Raw genomic sequence first — 26,826 nt, 5'->3', positions numbered from 1 at the left:
CTCACTGCAGCTTTGATCTCCTGGGCTCAGCCTCCTGGGTGGCTGGAACCACAGGCATGTGCCCCCGCATCCAGCTAATTTTTAAATTTTTTGTAGAGCTAGAGTCTCCCTATGTTGCCCAGGCTGGTCTTGAACTCCTGGGCTCAAGTGATCCTCTTGCCTCAGCCTCCCAAAGCACTGGGATTATAGGCATGAGCCACCACACCTAGCCAAGGTGTTATTTTAACAATGGAAAATGTAGTATATTTAGTTCATAAATCAAGAGCACAAACGGACTTAAAATATTTCAAGTATATTTTGAGCTACAAACATATTGGCATATAAGAGCAAACTATGCGGCTTTTATAAATGGAAGTGCATTGAAAAGCATAAAATGATGGAATACATATTGGCAATGCAATATAATGTTAAGAAAAAGTTGCGTCTATCATGAACATTGCCCTTGAAACTTGTTTGGAAGCTGAATCTGCTGCAAAAAGGGCATTTGGGAAATCTGTGCTTCAGAATCCATCCTGCCTACCTATTTGCAACTTTAAATGATTGAGTTTAACTTTTAGGAAACCCAACATCCTAAAGTCTTTCTGCTTCTTTGTCCTTCACAAGATCAACTGAAGTTCTCTAGCTGTGTAAAAAGGCTGAATTTCAGGTAATGAAAGAAAGTTAAACTGCTTTGGTTTTTTGAATTATTTTCTTGTTTAAATATAATGACAATTATTTTTAAATTTCTAAAATTAATTTTACTCAAAGATAGCATAACAATGTTAAGGAAAAGGAAATAATAATACAGTCATCCATGATACTGTTGCCAGCACCATAATTTTTATTAATGCATATTATCCTCCCATGTATTTTACATTCATATTTTACATATAATCATGACATTCATATAGCTTTTTTTTTATATTCCAGAAAATGTTATTTACTTGTCACTGACAATGTCTCTTCTAGATGAGTCATCCTGTTTTTTCTCCCACTGTTGTACTTTTGCTTTTCTTTTTCCACCTACTCAGATCCTTCACTTCCTCACCCCTACTCCTATATCACCATGTCAGGTAATGCATATTAACAACTTGGTAAATATCCTTCAGTTGCTTTCTTCATCTCCTTTCCCAGGTGCCCACATGCATCCCTCACATACATCCTTCTCGGTATTCTGTTTTGTTCACTTTGCACGGGAATCCTTCTAAGTCAACCTTTAAACATCAAACTCATTTTTAAATGAATGCATAATGTTCTATATTATGCATGAATCATAATTTATTCAACTATTCTATTGATGGGCATGCACTCTGTTTTTCCTTCTAGAGTGTGGCAATAAATAATCTTGTGCATTTCCTTTCATTTCCTTGGTGTAGATATCAGTAGTAGAATTGAGGTCAAATATGCATATTGAATTTGAACAGATATCAGCTCTACAATGCACATTTCCATCAGCAATAAATGATTCATTTCTTGCCCTTTACCTCTCTTCTGGGACTGTAGTGTTCTCTGCAGTTTTCGTCCATGTGTTGGGCTCATTGGTACTTTGATTCGTATTTCTCTGGCTACAGTTAGAGCATCTTTTTATGTTGATGGGCCATTTGGATTTGTTCTTATCTAAACTGCCTAGTTATATATCTTTCAACCATTTATCTTTTGAATAGTTTACCTTTTTTTTTTTTTTTTTTTTAATACGGAGTATCACTCTTGTTGCCCAGGCTGGAGTGCAATGGCACCATCTTGGCTCACTGCAACTTTCGCCTCCTAGGTTCAAGCGATTCTCCTGCCTCAGCCTCCTGAGTAGCTAGGATTACAGGCATGCACCACCACACCTAGCTAATTTTGTATTTTTAGTAGAGATGGGGTTTCTCCACGTTGGCCAGGCTAGTCTCAAACTCCTGACCTCAGGTGATCCACCCGCCTCGGCCTCCCAAAGTGTTGGGATTACAGGCATGATCCACCGTGCCTGGCCGTGAATAGTTTAATCTTTTATCTGTGCTATACTTTCCCAAATTTGACTTTGCAATATATTTTGCCAAATTTTAAATTTATATATACAGTCTGTGACTTAGTTTTACTTATAATTTTTCAGCTTTGTGATGGATTTATCAGGGTATTAAATGCATTTTCGACTTACATTTTTGACTTCTGATGGGCTTATTGGGACATAACCCCATTGTAAGCTGAGAAGCATCTGTGTGTACACACACACACACTTATTATTTACTTGAAATATATATCTTAAATATAGCTTCATTTTTAAAAATTAGCTAAGAAGGTCTACCCTATCTCTAGATTTCTAGTCTCTTAGATTTTCTTTCTAAGACTTCTACTGTTTTACTTTATAGCTTGAAAATTTTTTAATATATCTGGAAAGTGCTTTTTGCATGATATAGGGGTTGAACTTTTATTGTCTTTAGACAGATAGTTAGTTGTGCTAGCATTTTACTGATATTATTTTCTATTGAAATATATTTTTGTCGGCCGGGCACAGTGGCTCACACCTGTAATCCCAGTACTTTGGGAGGCTGAGGCGGGCAGATGACCTGAGGTTGGGAGTTCGCAACTAGCCTGACCAACATGGAGAAACCCCATCTCTACTAAAAATACAAAATTAGCCCAGGCGTGGTGGCGCATGCCTGTAATCCCAGCTACTCAGGAGGCTGAGGCAGGAGAATCACTTGAACCTGGGAGGCGGAGGTTGCGGTGAACCAAGATCGTGCCATTATACTCCAGTCTGGGCAACAAGAGGGAAACTGTCTCAAAAAAAAAAAAAAAAAGAAAGAAAGAAAAAGAAATATATTTTTGTCACGTATAAACTTGTCATATACTGGAATCTAGTTCTGGACTCAGTTCTACTCTACCGATTAATCATTGTCATTTCTTCTTTCACTTGAACTTTAAGATCATTTTGCTTAATTTCTTTTCTTTTTTCTTTTTCTTGAGATAGAGATTTGCTCTGTCACCCAGGCTGGAGTGCAGTGGTACAATCTCAGCTACTGCACCCTCTGCCTCCTGGGTTCAAGTGATTCTCCTGCCTCAGCCTCCAGAGTAGCTGGGATTACAGGCACCTGCCACCATGCCTGGCTAATTTTTGTATTTTTAGTAGAGACAGGGTTTCACCATGTTGAACTCCTGATTTCAGGTGATCTACTCGCCTCAGCCACCCAAAGTGCTGGGATTACAGGCGTGAGCCACCGTGCCCGGCCCATTTTGCTTAATTTCAATTTCAAAACCTCACCCAAGTCTGGCACGGTGGCTCATGCCTATAATCCACTTTGGGAGGCCAAGGTGGGACACTTGCTTGAGCCCAGGAGTTCAAGACCAACATCCAGTCTATTAAAAAAACAAAAACAAAAACAAAACCTCAGCCAGTTGAAATTTAAATTGTAATCATTATACATTAACATGCTAATTTGGGGGAATTGATATTTTTATATTATCTTCCCAGTGTATTTGTTCAGATCTTGATTTATGTCCTTCAGTAAGAGTTTATAATTGTTCTTTCTTAGCCTTATACCTTAAGGCATTTAGTTTTTATCTGTCGTGTTTACTATGATATCAACTTGTAGGTATTTTTTATAAATATAAAGAAAAGCTATTGATTTTTGGCATGCTTATCTTATATCCAGCCAAGTTCCTGAATACTTCTAATAGATTTTTTTGAGCTTTCAAGGTATTCACTTATAATACAAGCAAAAGTAATTTTATTTTCCAGTGTCTATATTTAACATTTCATTCTTTTGATATAATGCATTCATTAGCTCTATTAGGAGACTCAGCCCCTTTTTCATAGCATTGCTGTGAGGGTTGAACAACACATGTAAAGTGCTTAGAGAAATGGTGGCACATCTTAGGGTGTCCAAGAAATAACTAGTATTATTTCCCAACTATCAGAGCTTATCAGATCTTTAATCTAGAAATGTCACTTTCAAGCAGTATCAAGCCAAATAACTGAATAAGTAAGCTATCATTTGCTGGTTTTTCTTATTCTTTCATCATTCCTCATTTTAAATGAATTTGAGGTGCCTACCTGACAGCTTTCTTAAACTTCTATTTGTGATTCATAGGACGGCAGAAAAGAAGAGCCAAGAAAGTCTGTGCAGGGATGATTTCAGATTGTTAATGTTATTTCTCTTTGGAAAAGAAGTTAATGTCAAACTAGATTTAAGGTTAGACATTAAATCTGTTTTGGTTTAACTCATGAAGAGTTTATTTTGTGCAGGTCAGGGAGACCTGGTCACAAAAAATCTTTTGCTTACTAGAATTTGTAACTTTTCTTTTTCAAAGTGAGATAAAGCAGTCGAGCCAATTGTGACAAATTTCACTTGCTCCTCTGAGTGAGTTTTAGTAGTAACTGGGCTAAGAAAAAAACCCCTTCCTTATTATAATAGTCTTAGGGAGATCAACACTGTGCAACTGGCTCCTCTGATACAGTATGGAGGTAGGTAGTGGCACTGTAAAATGTCTTAACTTGCCAGGGCTAACCTGGTTGGCATTCTGTATCCATCCTGTTTGGATGATATACTGAGACCTATCCTCTTTACTCTCCCTTGAACAAAAGCCTTGACGGGGGGCCTAGGGCAACCAAGTCATTAATTCTGCATATGTCATTAACTACATCCTGCCAAGGAGAGAATGCCCTGACCATGAGAATATCCCGTACTGGTTCAGAGTGGAAGGATGGGGGAGGGGTAGTGGATGCCACTTCTTTCTTTGGTGACATCCTCTGTGAAAGCATTGGTGGAATAAAATTAGTGGTATGATAGTGGCCAATGATGTCCTCTTATTTCTGAAAAATTAAGAGCTAGCTGTTAGCTGTTTGCTAAATAGTAATTACCAGATAGTTCAGCTTCTGTAAGGAGCCCAAGATGTATTTCAGGAAGTATTATTGCTTTTTATTCTAACAAAATAGACTTATAAATCTCCCGTTGAAATCCTGTATGATCCAAGGCATGAAGTCATGCTTTACTAAAGTTGGAAAATGCAAAGGAATGAGTAAGTGAAGTGAGAACTTTTTCCACAACAGCTCTTATAGAGAATGACTGAATTGACTTCTGGGAACTGTAAGTTTGTATCTTAAACATGTAAAGCACACAAATGGTTACAATTTCCTTTTACCATTACTTGAAATAATAAATGGATAAAAAGGCTATCTGGAGAAGCCCAAATTCATTTTTGAGAAGTGATTACAGAGACAAGAAACCCAACCCTAACGCTGAATGTACTAACACATATAAAAGCCCCAAAACCCACTGGGTTGAATTAATCTCTAACTTCCTCAAATGTTCAGTGTACTTCATTCCAACCAGATGAGTTTTTATCATTTAATTCTGGGCCTGTCCATTCCTTCCATTTCTTTTTTTCATGTACCTCTAGATATTACACTCCTCCCATTTCTTAAAAAACAAAAACAAAATAACCAAGCAGTAAATAAAACATTGAATTCAGTGCAGAAGCAAAATCTTATAAACACCACCATTTGGTCTCAGAAACACTAATTTTCTCTCATATGAATCACATATGTCTGATTAAAGGTGGGATGGGTGAGATGAAGAGAAAACCCTCTGGATATGTCTGAAAATGAAAAAGAAAAGTTTGTTATATTACTATTAGATCTAAGTAAAAGGGGGGAAGTTTCTGTCATCATTGATAAATATAAAATATGTAGGGTAGGCAGGATATATACTGACACAAGTAGAAGGTAATTCTGTGGGATGACAATGGTTAACAATATTCCATACCCAGTATGTTGCTTCTGGAATTGTAGAACTAGTCCATACTAAACCTCTGATGGACTCATTAAAGTCTCACCTAATCCCAGACTTCCCTCAGAATCCTTGTAGAGTAGCTCAATTCTGGGGCTTTCCTAGGTGCTCAGGATCTCTCTAGGGAGACCTGAGGGTCTGCTGATTCAGTTCAGAATGTTTTGAGTTATCCTGGAGCAGACCCATACTAGTCTTTGGTACTGAAAAATTGTTAAAATGTTTTGGTAGGTTGTTAATGGCTCCCAAAGACATGTCCACATCCCAAGCCCCAAACTTCTGTTAACTTTATTTGAAAAAAGTGTCTTTGCAGATGTGATTAAGCATTTTGAGATGAGATTATCCTGAAGTATGTGGGTAAGCCCTAAATGTCAAAACAATTGTCCTTTTAAGAGAAAGATTATACAGAGGAGGAGATACAAAGATAGAGGCACATGTGATGTGGCATAATGCCATGGGAACAGGTTCTCTCCGAGAGCCTCTAGGAGTACATCCTAACACTTTGATTTTGGACTTCGACCTTCAGAACTGTGAAAGAGTACATTTCTGTTGCTTTAAGCCACCAAATTTGTGATAATTTGTTACAGCAGCCCTAGGAAACTAATATATACTTTTAAACTAGGACACTAACTTTTTTTTAGAAAACAATAGATCAACATACGAGAATCCAATTAAAAAGAAGAATTTTCTCCCTAATATTTTGGGTAAAGCACCAAAATACCACTTATGAAAATTGAGAGAAAATAAAGTTTACATTACTGGGGAAGTAGAGAAATACTGCAAAGGCATATATTTGAAAGACAACTTGCTGGGCGCAGTGGCTCATGCCAGTAATCCCAGCACTTTGGGAGGCTGAGGCAGATGGATCACGAGGTCAGGAGTTCAAGACCAGCCTGGCCAAGATGGCGAAACCCCGTCTCTACTAAAAATAGAAAAATTAGCAGGGCTTGGTGGCAGATGCCTGTAATCCCAGCTGCTCGGGAGGCTGAGGCAGAGAACTGCTTGAACCTGGGAGGCGGAGGTTGCAGTGAGCCGAGATCGCGCCACTGCACACTAGCCTGGGTGACAGAGTGAGACTGTCTCAAAAAAAAAAAAAAAAAAAGATGTCTTGTTACAGCTGAATTTAAATATAAGTTTGCCAATACTGGCTCTGAAACAGACTTTATAGTTGCTGCAGATATACATAGACCTGGTACTAATTAGAGGATGGTATTTCCAAAAACTATCCCATCATCTCCTTACATTTGTAGCAAATTCACCACCAAGTATATACAGAGAGATAAAAATAATGAAGCATTTTAGAGCACAAAATTACTGCTGGCCTATAGCATACTAGAAGAGGAACAACATTATTTTGCTCTTTGCCATAAAAGATGCTGTATTCTCAATTGCTGCTCAGCTATTTGCCTTGTTCTCTGCCCATGTCTTTGTAATAGCAATCCTTTGTACTCCAACCCTTCTCCCCATCCCAAGACTGTTTAGGCCAGGCTTTCCTTTTTATTACTATTTTTAACCCCACGTAATTCTTACGAAAATAATTTCATTCACACTCATGGTTTCAGTTGCCTCCAATGTCAGTAACTCCAAGGTCCAACCCTTCAAATCTGACTGCACAGAAAATACATGTTCAAAGGTAGCTGACAAGCTGGCTGTGTTAATTCTGGCTCTACCATTACCCCTCTCTGGGTTATCTTTCACACAGCTGGCAAATCTGTTGCTTTAGTTATGTAACATTTACTATTAGTCTCATTTAGAACAGTAGAGGTCTCCCCATAACTACCTGCTGTACCATACCCATCCGATTCTATTCCATTTCCAGTAGGGAAAGATACTTTTTTCAAGTGACAGGGTCTCCCTGTTATCCATGCTGGCCTCAAACCACCGGAGCTCAAGAGTTCCTCCTACCTCAGCCTCCCAAGCAGCTGGGATTACAGGCAAGCACCACCACACGCACTTATTTTTTTCTGCCAGCCACATAGTTTTTCATTATTGGTTGATTTGCTCAGGAAATCTGACATTGACCTGTTAATAGTCAACTAGATGTAATAGTTGGGAATATAAAGCCAACAGTCCATATATTTTACAAAATAACAATTTTTATTACGAGTCACTTGCTTTAGTATGGATAATGGAAGAAGAATCACCTATGGTTAGAAAAGTTATTAGATCTGATAGTTTATTTGACTGGTCTTTCCCATCATTGACTTGTTAAACACCTTGCCAGCAGAGACTGGATTTTTTTTTCTTTTTCTTTTTTTTGCAGTCTCACTCTGTTGCCCATGCTGGAGTGCAGTGGTGTGATCTCAGCTCACTGCAACCTCGGCCTCCCAGGTTCAAGTGATTCTCCTGCCTCAGCATCCTGAGTAGCTGGGATTACAGGCACACACCACCGTGCCCGTCTAATTTTTATTTTTAGTAGAGACGGGGTTTCACCATGTTGGCCAGGCTTGTCTCAAACTCCTGGCTTCCAGTGATCCACCCATCTCGGCCTCCCAAAACATTGGGATTACAAGTGTGAGCCACCATGCCAGGCCAGACTGGATTATATCATTTACTCCTTCCTACTCCCCTCTGCTCCAAACCTACTGAACTGCCCATTAAAGAGTTTGACAGTTAATAGAATTTCCTGTTCTGAAATTAGTGCTCACAGGGGACATAACTACCAGACATAAATAGAAATTTGAATGGGTAATAATGGCGGATGACAAAAACATTAGAGGCTTTTGATCTCTGCCTATTTAAAAACTGAAACCTGACTGAAGTGAATATATTATTCACATAAAAATCCTGTAATATATGTGTGTGCTGTTTTGTTTAGTTTTCAGGAAAAAACCCTGCATTTTGACCCAAATGCTAAATTTGGATTATTGTCTCATTTATGTGGGTCTGTAAGGAAAGTCAGGTTAAACTAGGTTCATAGTAAAACAACATAGTAAAAACTGTCTTCGTACCCTTTTGGAGAAATGAGAAAAATTAGATTACCTATGAATAAAAAAATTTATATATATGAAAAATGACAGCTCACTTTTCTAAAATCATTACAATTTTCTCTTAGAAAGTTGGAAAGCTCTTAGAAAGTTTAACAGACTGTTACCAATAGAGCTTTGTTCATTTGCTGTGTGTTTTCCCCACGTGGGCAGAAAATCCCTGCTGTACCTCCGATATTGTAAACAGCGCCTGAAACATGGTAGACAATACTGAATGCATTTATTGATTCTCAGATACAAAAATCAGGTAGATATGCCTAATTTTGGATAAAGCCTGTAATTCCTAAGGTCAGTAACCTACAGGCCACCAACAGGGATGTTTTAAGAAGGAAGTTTAAAATGTGTGTAACATGGAATACTTTTTTTAAAAAATGGCAGCATTTAGAATACAGACCTATTTAGCAATAAGCACTTTACTTTTACTTTTCAAAGATAAACTAATGTCAAGCCTATGGAATTAGTTGATTAATCTGTTTAGTAGTCTTGTTTCAACAGGTATCCCAACACAGACTCATCCATTTTCCTCCCAACAGTTAAGGAAACATATATAAAGTTTAGTTCTGTTCTCAATCTACCTCTCTTCTCTCATGTATTCTTGAAATATCAAATGTATTGATTAGGCTGGGTGCGGTGGCTCACACCTGTAATCCCAGCACTTTGAGAGGCTGACGCAGGCGGATCACCTGGGTCGGGAGTTCGAAACCAGCCTAACCAACATGGAGAAACCTCATCTCTACCAAAAAATACAAAATTAGCCAGGTGTGGTGGTGCATGCTTGTAATCCCAGCTATTCGGGAGGCTGAGGCAGAAGAATTGCTTGAACCTGGGAGGCAGAGGTTGGGGTGAGCCAAGATTGCACCACTGTACTCCAGCCTGGGCAACAAGAGCGACTCAGTCTCAAAAAAAAAAAAAAAAAAAGAAAAAGAAAAAAAAAAGAAAATTCAAATGTGTTGATGCACTGTAACAAATAGAACAGACTTATCTTTTTTTTCTAAGACAGGGTCTCACTCTATTGCCATCGTGGGGGTGCAGTGGCGCAAACACAGTTCACTGTATCCTTGATCTCCTGGGATCAAGCAATCCTTCTGAACAGCTGGGACTACAGGTACAGACATGCACCACCATGCCCAGCTAATTAAAAAAAATTTTTTTTTTGTAGAGATGGGGTCTATGTTGCCCAGGCTGTCAGATTTGTTTTGTTTGAAAAAAAAAATTTTAGTCTTACAAATCACAATGTTAAGGCTCACTGACAGATTATGAGACAAGCCTGCAAGCACTTTTAAGGCTTCTAAGGTAATAGTAAGAGTATTAATTGTAAAACACTATAACTCCCTTTTACATTTCCAAGATTTAAGAAGAGAGAGAATAGATGGAGATTAAATTCAATGAAAACACAGATAAGAGTTTAACTCAAAGAAAAGTTGTAGTGATGAGTTTCGATTCTAAGTTTGCTGTCCCACAACTAAAGATGGAATGATTAAAAAAAAAAACGGCAAAACTTCATTTTATAAATGGAATTTTAAAAATTTCTATTTGTAATGCCCACATATGGTAAAGATGAGCTATTTACATTTAAGAAACAACTGAATCAACAAGAAAGTCAATACAGGGTTTTTACACTTTTTAGAAAAATGTAAGTGAAAGACCACTCTGATTTTCTCCTAAAACTCAAGTTTCTTCAAGTATCCTTGGGGACGTGAAAAGGAATTCATGCCTTTTCTGACTCAATTATTTTAGTATTTTCCCATTAAGCACCAGAAAAGTCAATCTACATGAGTTGTGCTCCCAAACTGCAGTTACTATTTTGTATAGGAGAAAATGGTGTTTTGCCAAACCACAGCCTTATTCCTATCAGCACTGAAAAAAATAAATTATATATATAGTATTATATATATAGACCTCCACTGTACTACATATATATATACTCTCTCTATGTATGTACTATATATATATATAGACCTAGAGGATAGCACTGGCATTCATTTCACTCTCCTATGAAGTAGGTATTATCATTCTCATTTTACAGATGAGGAAACCAAGGCACCCAACCAAAGGCATATAGTAGGAACTGGAAGAGCTGGGATTAAAAACCCAGGAAGTCTGGCTCCAAACTTTATATTCTTATTCACTATATAGTAAACCATCCATCTTGTAACCCTAACACTCATCTGTAACTAATGTGTTGTTTCCCACCAGAGCAGTAGTTCTTCACCAGGGTGATTTTGCCCTCCAAGTTCACCTCCCTTGTCCCCCAACAATCCAACTGGGGAACATCTGGCAATGTCTGGAAACATTTTTGGTTGTTACAACTTGGGGGCTGGGGTGGTGTGACTGGCATCTAGTGGGCAGATATTAAAATTCCTATAATGCACAGGAGAGTCGCCAGAATACATTATCAAACATAAAACATCGATAGTGCTGAGGCTGAGAAACTCTTCAATAGAATATAAATTCTAGGAGGGCAGCATTTTATAGTTGATCTTGGTTGCTGCTACATCCTTAGGCCTAGAACAATTTTTATACTTAAGTACTTAATTTGTCCAATGAATAAATATTTAGCTGTTTGAGCCTAGAACTGGGCCTGGTACATAGCTGGTAGGCAGCAAACATTTATTAAAAGTAATTATTGAATAATGGCAGTATCAATGGATGTAACAGGACATAGTAAATTGAAGTAATTTTAGTGTTTCACAGTCCCAGTTTTTTGGGCTTAATTTTTTTCCCAAATGATTATAAGTAAAACCAGTTCTGCCAAAACAAGTCCCTTTTGTAAAGAATCAGACTTTTTCTTAACATGAAAGCCTTTAAAAATGTATCATTCAAACAGCGTGTATTTAGGGGATTAGCAGATACCCCTCTATTAGATATTATCACTAATTAATTGCTCCAGTAGCTGGCAAATACTTTCAAAAAGTTTTTTAAGAGCTTTACAATTTTTAAAAACAGTTTTAAAATAATTCTATAAGAATTCAGTTCTTACAGAATTCAATTATAGCATATTTAAGAAAAATATCGATTCTCTAAGTGCTTAATCCACATCACTCAAAGATTTTTATAACCACAATATTCTAACTTCAATCCTATATTTTAAAAAATCCATAGTGTAACATCCATGAAAGTATGTTAAATCGTTCCTCTTTTACCTACCTCATCAAAGAGCTACTGAACATTACCCAAAGGCATTTATTCATAATACTGCTTGATTTACAAAATTATTTCTCAAGGAAAAGTTCAAAAGGTGGTTATGTGGATATTCAAACAATACCAGAAAACTCGCTACTTCCTTATTCCTGTAATTAATGAGTCTGGCTTGCCCAGATGTTAAATTATGAAACCATGCTGTGTAAAATGCACCTATTACAATTAAAACCAGGGTAAACCTGTATTTATTTACTAGCACTGTTAAAACATTACACAAAACACATTCAAGTGGCAAGTAATTATAATGCAAGCCCTTGCATGGCAATCCAAATTTATTGAACTACTGATGCTAAGTTATACAAAATTGCACCACTTTAATTAAGGCTTTTAGTTTACATTTGGCCACCTCAAAGTAGTTGTAACATTAGGTTGGTCAATTTAAATACTGTGGCTCCCTGTTGGATAGACACACAATCTTTACATCCAAACATTAATGCATACAAAGCAACAAGGCATTGTTAAATAAAACAGCAATAGTTACTGCAAATTAGGCCTTGTGACCAATTACATATGATTAAAATTACTTCCCACATTCACATCCACAGTACTCGTCCACCATTTAACATCTCAACCAAAACGTTACACATGTGAAACAATCACTAACAGGCAAAAATACTAAACCTGTATATTTGGTATTGCAAATACACTTATGCATGAGCAAGCAAGGGATTCACAGTGAGAATCTACAGCTGCAGAAGCCTGAAAATGATTTACAAAAATTGTTAAATCATTAAAAAATTGTTTGAAAATATACACTTCTTGTTGTAGACCCCCACTGTACACACGACTATAAACATTGTTCCCTATGTAAACAAAAAAAGGAAACATATAATAAGAGATTTGAAAAGTCTGGACATTTCCTTCCCAACAGATATTAAAGGCAACGTCTTTAATCTAAGACATTATACTGAAAGGACTATCATATTTTAAAGACAAGATCACTGTCTCCACAGGTTTTTTAAAAATTAAAAAAACTATATAGCTGTGTTAATCAAAGCGCTTATTTTGTACAATAATAATGACCTTGAATTTCTTAAAAAAAATTACAATAAGCTACAAGTATCAAAGAAGCGAAGTTATCTGGAGTAGTCTATATAGGAGCTCTTTGGACTTTCTTTTATTATGCTAAAATAGTGGTGCTTTTAGGATTTACATTATTGTACTCTCCAATACAAAGTATGGGGCATGTTAAAGTATACAGTACACCATTTTCATACATGTACAACATTGGTGGATGAAGAATGTCTCTTAGCAGTAATACTGGATGTAGCCTCTGGTTTTACCAGCTGCATACTCTAGGACTATTATATAAGTAAAAATCTCTCTTGTGATACTGGAAAGTGATTAGAATGTGCAAACTGATATAGTAGCTTTCATCCGCCTCTTAAAGGGTACCACCACAGGAAAGTCCATTTAAGATGTTGGTAGGTTTAACAAAGTTGGAATGCTGGCACTGTTGAATTGGGCAACAGTTCTTCAGACCTGTCAAAAGGAAAAAAATTAATTAAAAACATGGGCTAGGAAAAGTAAAGCCCCAAAAGCAAACAGTTAAGAAAACAGTCTTAAAAGTGTTAGAAATGAATATAATCTAGGCTCTTGTTCTAGGCATTACATTAGTGGCAACATACCACAATTCATGGCAGATCTTTTCATTCCAAAAAGATGGTCTATTCTGCTGCCCTCTTGAAAGTCAGTTAAATGAAAATCTTAGGAACAGAAAGGGAAAGTACCTTTGTGCAAATTTTTGTGCATGACCTTCCAAGGATTAAAAAGGAAAAAAATCACATTAAAATTGTTAGTCAAGTCAACCTTATTAGAATTAGGATTGAAAAGTCAGATAGCAATATTAACAAATTGGGTGATCCTGTGTTTACACAATCGTAATGTACTCCTAGAATTAGATCATAAGTATAGAATGCACATCTAACCAAGGTTTCCAGTATCAGATAATCAAGTTCTTCCTCACTCTTTCAATAAAAGTGGCTAAAAAGCTCATTCAGAGCAGACAAATAGAATTTATTTCATGATGGTGTTTTACAGATTTACAATCACATTATATACTTTCTAATTCCATATTTAAACATTCTATTAAGACTGATGTCAGAAAAAGGTGGTATTATACTAAAATCACATGTAATTAAAGTTTTTTAAAAAGTAAACTTAGAACTGTTAAATATGTACTTTGAATAGTTTTCTGCATACATGCCTCGGCTAAAAAAATGTTCCCTATTATATTTTTCTGGTGATCAGACTTGTTACAAGCTCCAGAAGAGTTGTTAATACATATGTGGCTGCTGAAATAATTTTCACAAATGCCTAGAACTTTAGGTCCTCATTCTGAGTCTGAATGAGGTTTGCAATCAAGTTTTCTAAATCCTGGCAGACCGTTGCAAATTAAAAAGGACAGATGGAAGTGTGTGAGCTCAAGCACATGTGTGCTGCTAAGAATGGGCATGTGGTCAGGAATTATAGGATATTAGAATGAGAGGATATACCACTAAACAGAAAGCCCTAGATGGAAGGCAGGAATAAAAACTCTGAAAAGATGCAGAATCAAAGTGCTATGGCAGCACTGAGTCAATTAACATAGGAAGAAATAAGAGTCAGGAATGTCAAAGGTTCTTAAGAATAAATAAATTAACAGTTTAACAATAAACAGTTTAATGACAGCTGAAGAGGAAACCATTATCATTGGCAAACAACAGCAGCTAATAGTTTAGTGTTAACTATGTGCCAGGTACCGATGCAAGATCTGTGCAGCAAACCCCATGGTACACCTTTACCTATGTAACAAACCTGCACATCCTGCACATGTATCCTGGAACTTAAAAGTTGAAGGAAAAAAAAAAAAAAGTGGCACATGATGAACATGTCAGGGGTGTGTGTGTGTGTGACTGGCACATGATGAACATGTCAGGGGTGTGTGTGTGTGTGTTTTAAATTAGGGACAGGGTTGGCTGGGAGTGGTGGCTCACGCGCGTGCGCGCGCGTGTGTGTGTGTTTTAAATTAGGGACGGGGTTGGCTGGGAGTGGTGGCTCATGCCTGTAATCCCAGCACTTTGGGAGGCCGAGGTGGGCAGATCACGAGGTCAAGAGATTGAGACCATCCTGGCCAACAATGGTGAAACACCATCTCTACTAAAAATACAAAAAAACTAGCCAGGCGTGGTGGCATGTGCCTGTAATCCCAGCTACTAGGGAGGCTGAGGCAGGAGAATTGCTTGAACCCGGGAGGCAGAGGTTGCAGTGAGCCAAGATCGCACCACTGCACTCCAGCATGGCGACAGAGCAAGATTAATCTCAAAAATAAATAAATACATATAAATAAATAAATTAAGGACGGGGTCTAGCTATGTTGCCCAAACTGATCTTCAACTCCTTGCCTCTAGCAATCCTGCCTCAGCCTCCCAAAGTTATCAGAATATAGGCATGAACCACTGTACCTGGCCATGTTAGGGGTTTTTATTAGCAACACTACCCTGTATTTATCTTAATACAGAATGTATCATGTTTTGCGATTAACTTTCTCTTTCAGTATACCTGAATTAGCTTAAGTAATTAAGAGTCAAGGAGAGGCTGGTCTTGTTCACCACTGTATTGCCAGCACCAACCAGTATACTGAATGAACTTATTTAGAATATTCACTTAGTTGGGTGTGGTGTGGTGGCTCACGCCTGTAATCCCAGCACTTTGGGAGGCCAAGGCGGGTGATCACTTGAGGTCAGGAGTTCAAGACTAGCCTGACCAACACGGTGAAACCCCATCTCTACTAAAAATACAAAAATTAGCCGGGCATGGTGGCACGTGCCTGTGATCCCAGCTACTCGGGAGGCTGAGGCAGAAGCATTGCTTGAACCTGGGAGGTGGAGGTTGCAGGGAGCTGATATTGCGCCACTGCACTCCAGCCTGGGTGACAGAGTGAAACTCCATCTCAAAAAAAGAATACTTATGTGAAATACTTTACTCATGATGATAAGTAAATAATTAATAAGATAGCATACTAACTCATGGATATCTTATAAAAATAAACCATTTATTTTTCAGAACCAACAAAAAGAAGTCTATACTTGCTTTCATGACAGAGTGCCCTTAATAAGGTTGAGTGATTAAAAGTTAGAGGAAAGATAAGTGAACATACCTGGCTCAGAGCTACAATGCATTTAGTATATTAAAGCAGCTGACATGATGACTTTTTGCGAGCCTTCCCAGGCACTGGAGTTTTTCTGTTAATTTGCCGCACTAGGTCATAAAAGATCTGCAAATACAATAATTTGTTTTAATTTACAGGAGGAACACCTACCCCCCCCCCCCAATGAAGAAAGTAAATTGAAAAAACAGAAATTTCCATGGATATAAATTAATGCCCAGAATTGTTCAGCTAAGGAATGAGAATAAAATCAGGTGTTATAACTGCCAAGCTCAAATTTTTGGGGAGTGTTAATATTGTGCTCCTTAAAATACTTAGTTGAAGGAGCTGCAGAGATCTTAACTTGGTTCAATTAGAACATTTACCATCACACAAAGAAAAAATCCTTTTAAAAACCGTAAGTTTTTGCTCTACAACATGACTTGGAGCCTTTCAAGAACCATGCATACTTTTCGGAATTTTACTCTCTATTTTTTATATAACATCCTTCATATACCTGAAGTCTTAATCTGTCTTCCCTATCCATGTATTTTCTGTCCAGTCTTCCTTTTTCATGGTAAATATCAATGTACAAGTATTTAACAGAGACTGAAATAGTATTATTTACTACATAGATACATTTAACATGAGGTTTTTTTTTTTTTGCCTGTAACATCAACATATTACCCTGAGTACATATTAACTTGGGGTTAAGACATTTTCCATTCATCTTCAATGTTGTACTTCAAATGAAGACCCATTTTAAGTATATTTGACCATACCTCATTAACATTTATTTTTGATTTTGCAGAAGATTCTAAGAATGCACAGTTGTTCCATTGTCTTGCTAGATTTTGACCTTGTTCCTTCCCTACAACTCTTTCATCTTCCAAGTCACACTTATTACCAACAAGAATCATTGGAACCTAAAAATACATTTGTGACAGTAAAAATAAATAAGTAAATATGCTATATGAATTCAAATCAAAAGAATTCTAAGAGTCAAATCTAAGAATTACTTTTCATATGCCACAAAAAATATTAAATAATGTATAATAAAATTTACAGCCTTAACAATTTAATCTGTAACATAAACATAAGTATTAACTTTGATGTCAATTATCTCCACTGCCTTCTCTTTTCATGGAGATGCAAACGATAACTCCAAAGGGAAGAAAAGAGAGAAAGAAAACTCTCATATGTTAAGTAAAATGAACACAACCTAGTCAATGTAGACATAAATAAGACACTTTTACATAAAATTTTGAGAAAACAAGCTATGATCCTGTTATGAGAGATGGGGGGAAAAAACCTTAAAATTTTATCATAATGGACGGAAGGCTCCCAAAATAGAATTTTTAGTTTCTCATAGTCTTGTATTAAAAAAGTCAATCAAGGCCAGGCACAGTGGCTCACGCCTGTAATCCCAGCACTTTGGGAGGCCGAGGCGGGTGGATCACCTGAGGTCAGGAGTTGGAGACCAGCCTGGCCAACATGGCGAAACCCTGTTTCTACTAAAAACACAAAAATTAGCTGGGTGTGGTGGCACACGCCTGTAATTCCAGCTACTTGGGAGGCTGACACAGGAGAATTGCTTGAACTTGGGAGGCAGAGGTTGCAGTGAGCTGAGATCGTGCCATTGCACTCCAGCCTGGGCGACAGGGTGAGACTCCGTCTCAGAAAAAAAAAAAAAAAAAAAAAGCCAATCAAAATTTACTAAAAATCAAGCCACTTATTAAATGGATTTACAAATTAAAAAATGTTCCCTGAGGTTGCTGTAATTGTGTAGGGTCCCCCCAAATTCCCTTGTTTCAGAAGTCCAGAAAATAAAAGCATTTACCATGGGTGTCTCCCAGCTCTCACAATATTTGCTAAAATTAAACTGCAGTACAATGAGTCTTATTTATGTATTTATTTTGAGACAGGGTCTCACTATGTCACCCTGGATGGAGTGCAGTGATGTGATCTCAGCTCACTGCCAACCTCCACCTCCCAGGCTTAAGTGATCCTCCCACCTCAGCCTCCCAAATAGCTGAGACCACAGGCACGCGCCACCATGCTGGCTAATTTTTTTTTTTTAATTTCTGGTAAAGGCAGGGTTTTGCTATGTTGCCCAGGGAGGTCTTGAACTCCTGAGCTCAGGGGATCTACCCACCTTGGCCTCCCAAAGTGCTGGGATTAGAGATGTGAGCCACCATGCCCAGCCTGGTTCTTACAGTATGCAGATCAGCAAAACCAACACCACTTCGAAACTTGTTAGAAATGCAAATTCCTGGGTCCTACTGCTGACCTACTGAATCAGAAGCTCTGAGATCTCAGCCCAGCAATCTATGTTTTAACTGGTCCTACAGGTGATTCTGATGCAAAATCAATTTTGAGAACCACTGCTATATTTAGTGTGATGAGGAATTAAACTCCATTATGGTAGACTCTGAAGGGGCACCTAAATTAATAATGTTAGAATCTAATGTATTTGTTGCCTTTCTTTAAAATCCCAGCACTTTGGGAGGCTGAGGCAGGTGGATCACAAGGTCAGGAGATCGAGACCATCCTGGCTAACATGGTGAAACCCTGTCTCTACTAAAAATACAAAAAACTAGCTGGGCATGGTGGCAGGCGCCTGTAGTCCCAGCTACCCGGGAGGCTGAGGCAGGAGAATGGTGTGAACCTGGGAGGTAGAGCTATCGCGCCACAGCACTTCAGCCTGGGCAACAGTGCAAGACTCCATCTCAAAGGAAAAAAAAAAAAGGAAGGGTGTAACATTTAATTTTCACAGGATAATGGCAAAGGAGGAAATTTCTCACTTTCCACATGATATATATTTGAAAACATGTATGGGTATTTTTGCCTTTCAAGGAAAAAGTTTAAAAAAACCAACACACCCCCCCCCCCCACCAAAACACACGAGCTTTAAAATGAATTTAAATTTAGACTTAAACAATTATAATCAGGGTTTTGAAATAAAATATATTTATTTGGAAGTCAGCTTACATCATCAGTGTCTTTAACTCGAAGAATCTGTTCTCTCAGGTCTTGTAAATCGTTAAATGTGGACTGTGCTGTGATGGAATAAACTAATGCAAATCCTTGTCCATTTTTCATGTATAAATCCCTCATTGCTGTAAATTGCTCCTACAATAGAAAGAAAGGAACGTTAAAAAACAATAATGTTTTGACAGTTATTTTTACAATTTTCACAGTCTATAATTATAGCTCAATGAAGAATACTGTAGTAACATGTAACTTTGTTAAAATTATAATCTATGACAAGATACTATTTGAAAAATTGGCATTTTAGTTTCTTTTTTTTTGAGACGGAGTCTTGCTCTGTTACCAGGCTGGAGTGCAGTGGCGCGATCTCGGCTCACTGCAACCTCTGCCTCCCGGGCTCAAGTGATTCCCCTGCCTCAGCCTCCCGAGTAGCTGGGACAACAGGCGCACACCACCATGCCCGGCTAATTTTTTTCTTGTATTTCGGTAGAGACGGGCTTTCACCATGTTAGCCAGGATGATCTCCATCTCCTGACCTTGTGATCTGCCCGTCTCGGCCTCCCAAAGTGCTGGGATTACAGGCGTGAACTACCACGCCCAGCTGGAAATAGGTTTCCTATTTAAAAATAATACACCAAAGTCGATTTATATACAAAAAATATACTCAAGTGGAACAGAAATATCCTGTCCCCAAAAGTTACTAAAGGCAGCTTTTAAAATATATCATCATGTATAAAGCACCCCAACTGTATCTGCCAAGTTAATCTATTAGCTATGACTCAAATGCTGTAGTTCTGTAGGGCTCCATCAGCATGATCTAGACCATCCCATTTTCCCACACTACTTTTTCTTTGCTAGACTGTGAGCATTTGAAGGTAACAACACAGTGCCTGACATGTATCAGGTATTCAAACATTAGCTGAATGAATACCATACACCGAGAACAAATCTTCCCTTCATCTTCACATACCTACAAATTTAGTTTGTCTATAAATACGCTGAAGGAGAACAGATACCAATCAAAATATTTCTTTTTCTTTTGAAATGGAGTCTCACTCTGTCACCCAAGCTGGAGTGCAGTGGTGTGTTATCAGCTCACTGCAACCTCTACCTCCAGGGTTCAAGCGATTCTCCTGCCTCAGCCTCCCGAGTAGCTGGGACTACAGGTGCCTGCCACTGCACCTGGCTAATTTTTATATTTTAATAGAAAGGGGTTTCACCATGTTAGCCAGGCTGGTCTTGAACTCCTGACCTCAGGTGATCCACCCCCCTTTGGCCTCCCAAAGTGCTGGGATTACAAGGCATGAGCCATCATACCCAGCTCAATCAAAATATTTCACACAGCTGCTGATGAATGAATGTATGCCTGTATTATTTGAAATATGGTAATATATTGTTTTAAAAGTACTAGTGAGACTGAAAATTTTTCTTCTAACACATTTTCTAAACTTTTCAATAACTGACCCACTGCAATTACAAAAAGTGCAATATACTTCCTCCGCCTCCCGGGTTCAAGCTATTCTCCTGCCTCAGCCTCCCAAGTAACTGGGATTACAGGTGTGTAACACCACGCCCGGCTAATTTTTTTTATATTTTTAGTAGATACGGGGTTTCACTGTATTGGCCAGGCTGGCCTTGAACTCCTCACCTTAAGTGATCCACCCACCTTGGCCTCCCAAAGTGCTGGGATTACAGGCGTGAGCCACTGCGCCCGGCCAATATAAAATTAAGGATTCAACGGAACAACAACAAAAAGATTTAAAGTTTAGCAACTAGTAGTCTTACTTTTTTTTTTGACAGAGTCTCGCTCTGTCACCCAGGCTGGAGTGCAATGGCACAATCTCCACAGTCTTGGCTCACTGCAACCTCTGCCTCCAGGGTTCAAGAGATTCTCCTGCCTCAGCCTCCTGAGTAGCTGGGATTACAGGCTCCCACCACCACACCTGGCTAATTTTTGTATTTTTAGTAGAGATGGGGTTTCACTATGTTGGCCAGGCTGGTCTCGAACTCCTGACCTCAAGTGATCCAGCAACCTTGACCTCCCGAAGTGCTGGGAACAGAGGTGTGAGCCACTACAACCAGCTGCAAGCAGTACTTTTAAATAAGCTTAACTAATATTTGTCTATAGAGTACTAGCATTTATGAAGTCAATACTGTACAAACGGTGTGTATACCTTTGGTATTTAGTTTTACCTACCGTTCCTGCAGTATCCAAGATTTCAAGCATACACTGTTGTGCATCTACTTCAACTTGCTGGTAGAAAAATTAAAATACATGTTCATTTTTTCAATGTACATAAAACTACCTTAATATACACAAAAAAGCTAATGTATCAAAAATAAGACACACAGATTATAACAACTTTACAAACTAATATCCAGCAATACTTCAACAAAGCAGGAGGAAAAATAGCTAAGTAATCAAGATTCAAAGACCCCCAAATTGTAATCAAGTTCAAAAGCCATGTGTTCTCAAGTCAACACAGGGAAACCTACACGAACCAGTCTCAATATGGATCTCTCAGCACTTAATTCTAGAGAAAAAAATAGTTTTGAAATAGCTCAAATAAACAAACAAAACCAGCAATAGTTCCAACAGTATCATAAGTAATTCTGTCTAAATTCTCCCATAATACTTTAGATATACCTCATTTCTCTAGGTAACTATATGCCCTCACCATACTGGAACAAGATTTCTGGAATTAAGGAAGCAGTGGCACAGCTATTAAATAAATTACACATATATCCCTGTTACCCCTTTCCATCTAATATTTCCTAGGGAAAAATAGGTATTTAGAATTAGATGTAGAAAGAAAAGAGTAATACTGTCTCACAGCTGGGGTGCAGAAGTTTCCAGTTTTTTTTTTTTGGTAGACTATGCACATGGAGGGAGGAATGGAAACACAGTATTTGTGCAACAGCGGGGCCAGGCTGGCTGCTTCATAGAGGTTGGGAAATACCTCTTTCCCTACTAAGTTAAAAATGTCTACACATTGTTTTATTGTCACATGCTGTTAGTGGACACAGGAATTCACCTTTCTATAGGCTGAGCATCCCTAATCTAAAAATCCAAAACTTGCAATGTTCCAAATCCAAAAGTTTTTGAGCCATGTGTGGAACATCACGCTACAAGTGGAAAATTCCACACATGAGCTCATGTGACCAGTCACAGTCAAAATGCAGCCAAAACTTTGTATCATGCGTAAGAATATTAAAAATATTATGTAAGATTATGTGTATGAGGTGTATATGAAACCATGAATTGTTTAGATGTGGGTCCCATTCTATTTCATTATGTATATACAAATATTCTAAAATCAGAAAATAATCTGAAATTTTAAATACTTCTGGTCCCAGTTATTTCAGATAAGGGATATTCAACCAGTATTGTGAGTGGTGGCACTTTCTCAAGAGGTTAGTAAGTAGAAAGCTTAGGAAGACTTGTGTCCACCTATTTCTAGGTTAAAAAGAAAGGAGCTTGAGAGTAATCAGTCTTGCTAGGTAGGGGACTGGAAGTAACATGGGGCTACTACTTGAAATGGATGGTCTGCTTTAAAGTTTATGTGTCAAATTACAAAAAAATTCTGTGAATATGTGAGAGTATGGGTGTTTATGATCCTCTTAAACTGGTAAATATGCAATGCCAGAAAGTGTAAACTTTTCCCACTAATTTTATAAATTAACTCTGCCTCCATCCTTTGTATAAAACATTCAATAATTATAAAGCTAAAATAAGTATTTATATTAAAATCAAAAGCAAAAGGCCTTCCAAAGTAATATATACCTTTCTATAAGAATCTTCTATCGTAGGATCATATTTTTCTACAAAAATTCCTTGAACAAATTGTACAGTCTGAAAAAAAATTAAGAAACCATTATACCTCTAAAGAAAAGAGTACATTCAATCTTTAATGTAATTGTAAACTGATTTCACACAGGGAGTTACACCATCGATGAAAAAAAACCCACAGCCAATACTACATTCGAATGTGTACATTTGGTAAGAAAATTACCTCAGGAAGCTGTTTATTTTTAAATAAATAATCACTATGCTCCTTATTGGGTAATTCCAAATTTAGAGATCATATATTAAAAATTTTTAAATGTCTCCTGTTTCAGTCCTTTGTTTTTTTTCTTTGAGACAGAGTCTTGCTCTGTCTCCCAGGCTGAAGTGCAGTGACGCAATTTTGGCTCACTGCAACCTCTGCCTCCTGGGTTCAGGCCATTCTCCCACATCAGCCTCCCGAGTAGCTGGGATTACAGGCATGCACCACCACACCTGGCTAATTTTTATATTTTTAGTAGAGACGGGGTTTCACTATATTGGCCAGGCTGCTCTCGAACTCCTGACCTCAGGTGATCCGCCCGCCTCAGCCTCCCAAAGTGCTGGGATTACAGGCGTGAGCCACTGTGCCGGCGTTGTTTCAGTCTTAAGAGCTTAAATTTGATTCTTAAATTAGAAATTGACTAATTGTTATGTATACACACATACATGCAGGATCAACTGACCTCCCCATCACTTTGGATACAAATGAAAAAGCAGTTCATTTCACATTGTATGTACTTCTCAGTTTGTTCCAAGCATGACACTTCTCAGCTAGGTAGCCTTTCTAAGTGGCCAAGATGGTTTATCTTATGAGTGAGACAGAAGGTCAATCTATTTGCTTGTGAGGCTTTGCTAAGCTCTGAACTATTCATCAAATTATTTTCCCTACGTTTTTCCTCTTTCCCAACCCTCATTACCCCATTATGTCTTCATTCTTGCTATACCATTCCTTGATGCAGAAAACATGCCGTTAAAAAATGTAAAGCTGGACAGTCAAAGGTAATATTTGAAGACTTTTTATAAGCTTTGATATTTTCTAACATAAAATGTACAGGGTAAGACTATTCATAAGAAGAAAGAGCAAGCCAGGCATGGTGATTTATGCCTGTAATTCCAGCACTTTGGGAGGCAAAGGTGGATTACTTGAGGCCAGGAGTTTAAGACCAGCCTAAGCAATATAGCAAGACGCCATCTCTACAAAAAATTTTAAAAATTAGCCTGGCATGGTGGCACGTGCCTGTAAGTCCCAAGCATTCAGGAGGCTGAGATCACTTGAGCCCTAGCCTGGGCAACAGAGTGAGACCCTGTTTCAAAAAAATAAATAAATAAAAAGACCAAAATTTATTCCTATCTGGCTCTGAAATGCGAATGCAAAAAGACATGTATTTGTACGCTCTCAATCTCTGTGCTTAGCTCAAATTGTATTCCAGCATAACTCGTGTCATTCTGGAGTCAATGTTCCAGAGAGAATATGATCCACCCAGATATAATTAAAAGTTGAATAAAATTACAAGAAAAATATTATATTGCTTCTAAAGTCATTAAGGAATTTTATCTTAACAAAGACAAATCATCAAAACCTAAAACTCAACAGAAAAAGAACGTCTTGGAGTGAAAGGCTTAGGTAAAGTAAGAATGACTTACCAAAGCAGACTTTCCAACGCCTCCTGAGCCAAGAACGACTAGCTTATACTCACGCATGATGCAAGCTTGTCAAAACCTAGTACCTTATTAAAGGAAAAAAAAAAAAAAAGAATTCTAAGTAAAGTTGTGTATTCCTGTGCTTTTCACAGAAATAAAACATTCAGGAAAATAGATTTATTTAAAATGATTACTATACAACCCTAATATGGAGCACACCCTATAAGCAGACTTATTAAAAGATGCTGAGAGGTAGAAGAAAACTACAGAATTACAGACATGACTTTGAGCCCGATCCAGGATAGAGCACAGGTCTGAAAAGAAATCCAACCTATCACCTGTTTTGTTACATCAAGTTTTACTCAAACACAGCCATATCCACTCATTTGTGTATTGTCTGTGGTTTCTTCTGCACTGTAATAGCAAAGTAGTTAAAAGTAGTTACAACAGAGCCTAAATATTTACGTATCTGGCCAAGCCCTGGCATACATAAATGGTAAATATAATATGTTGGTAGAGGAAGCAGAAGACCAAATATTTATTCCTAAAGTGGGGGACGTACAGACAACCTGAAAATGGTCTCGAATCAGAGGCAGAACTGAAGAATATGAGTTCCCAGACTGAAAACGTCTACTTAGAATGTTTAGTATGATGAAATAGTAGAAATAAAAACAAAATATATCCAGAAAGAAACAATCCATACCAAGGCTTATCATTATAAAATTTCAGTATATGAACAGTAGACAGAAGGTCTTCAAGGATTCCAGGGTGGGGGCATTACATGAGAATAAAAGGCTCCTACATTCCTAGAAAAAAACTAAAGAGTCAGTAAAGTGGTACAAAGGTAGCAACCAGAACAGATTTTAAAACTTCTAATCAAGAAATGACAGTTTTTTGGGTCATGGTTAACAAAGCTACTATAACTGACTTAAATGATTTTAATCAACTAATAACAATTTGCCTCAGAGGATATGCTTTTACAAACTAACCAACTAATGAGGGTTCCTTACTTCTGAAACTCAGGCAATCAAAAATCGCCTGTTAAACAGACACATCCCAAAGCCAACCAATCAACAACTGCCTTCACTTGAGTGACAGTGCTTCTATAGCTAACATTAACCTGCTCCTGTCTTTGAAAGTTTGCCAACCATGGAACTTCCTAATTCCCCAAAATCCTGTAAGACCAGCAGTCTACCAAGGTTGGGGAAATTAAAAAAAAAAAAAAGGAAAAAAAAGAGCAGTGTATCTGACCAGGATAGCTTAGGTAATCAAGAACTCGGCCAGATGTGGTGGCTCATGTCTGTAATCCCAGCACTTTGGGAGGCTGAGGTGGGTGGATCACTTGAAATCAGGAGCTCAAGACCAGCCTGGCCAACATGGCAAAACCCTTTTTTTTGGGGGGGGGGAGTGGAGTGGGGGGCAGGGACAGGGCTTCACCATGTTGGCCAGGATGGTCTCGATCTCTTGACCTCATGATCCACCTGCCTCGGCCTCCCAAAGTGCTGGGATTACAGGCGTGAGCCACCACACCCGGCTTCAAAACCCTGTTTCTACAAAAAAAGACAAAAATTAGCTGGGTGTGGTGGTACACGCCTGTAATCACAGCTACTCGCAAAGCCGAGGCATGAGAATCGCTTGAACCTGGGAGGTGGAGGTTGCAGTGAGCTGAGATCACACCACTGGAGTCCAGCCTGGGCAACACAGTGAGATTCTGTCTCAAAAAGATTCAATAGGATACAAAATAAAAATTGATTTAAGGAAATTTTCAAAAGTATTCTGGCAAAGACCCAACAGTTAAAGTAAAGAGATGGCCTTTCTTTTTGTATATGGGTTCAGGTCTGAAATAGGAAACCTAAAATGGAAAATTGGTAATCCAAAAAAATCTACAATGGTTGAGATTTTCAGAGTCTTACAAACAAACTAGAAAAAACTAAATAAAAAGGTCTTTGTTTTCGAAGAAATGAAAGCCCACAGATGAGGCTACTTGTACAAACAGAGCCACAGGAGGAACTGATGTTGCATGTTCACTAACAAATGGAAGTACAATAACCCCAAATCTGTTCATTATTGCTGCTCCAAAGGAAATATGAGCATCCAATTCTCCACCCTTCCTCCACTGGGAGTGAGAGTGGGACTGACTACATATAGTCACAGGAAACCTTTTGGGGGTGATGGAAGTGTTCTAAAAACTAGTTGTAGTGGGCCAGGCGCAGTGGCCCACACCTGTAATCCTAGCACTTTGGGAGGCTGAGGCAGGCGGATCACAAGGTCAGGAGTTCAGCCTGGCCAATATGGTGAAACCCCGTTTCT

At 38.1% G+C, this 26,826-nt stretch overlaps 1 protein-coding gene across 8 annotated transcripts in view; it reads right to left on the bottom strand.

Annotated features, from left to right (window-relative positions):
- Positions 1-12,171: 12,171 nt before the first annotated feature.
- RAP1B (RAP1B, member of RAS oncogene family) overlaps positions 12,172-26,826 on the bottom strand; it is a 50,315-nt gene continuing 35,660 nt past the window's right edge. For 2 of the 8 annotated variants that reach the window (XM_016922585.3, XM_063784775.1), the window contains exons 2-7: positions 24,520-24,602; positions 22,834-22,902; positions 21,247-21,303; positions 19,050-19,190; positions 16,071-16,187; positions 12,172-13,414 (exon numbers count right to left, since the gene is read on the bottom strand). In XM_016922585.3, the coding sequence (XP_016778074.1) occupies positions 16,101-16,187; positions 19,050-19,190; positions 21,247-21,303; positions 22,834-22,902; positions 24,520-24,576 (411 nt within the window). In that variant the 5' untranslated portion in view covers positions 24,577-24,602 and the 3' untranslated portion in view covers positions 12,172-13,414; positions 16,071-16,100. 8 annotated transcript variants of the gene reach the window in all.

This window comes from Pan troglodytes, chromosome 10, assembly GCF_028858775.2.
Source record: "Pan troglodytes isolate AG18354 chromosome 10, NHGRI_mPanTro3-v2.0_pri, whole genome shotgun sequence".
NCBI classification, from domain to species: Eukaryota; Metazoa; Chordata; class Mammalia; order Primates; family Hominidae; genus Pan; species Pan troglodytes.
The sequence above is the reverse complement of the archived record's forward strand: the minus strand, read 5'-3'. Positions and strand labels throughout refer to the sequence as shown.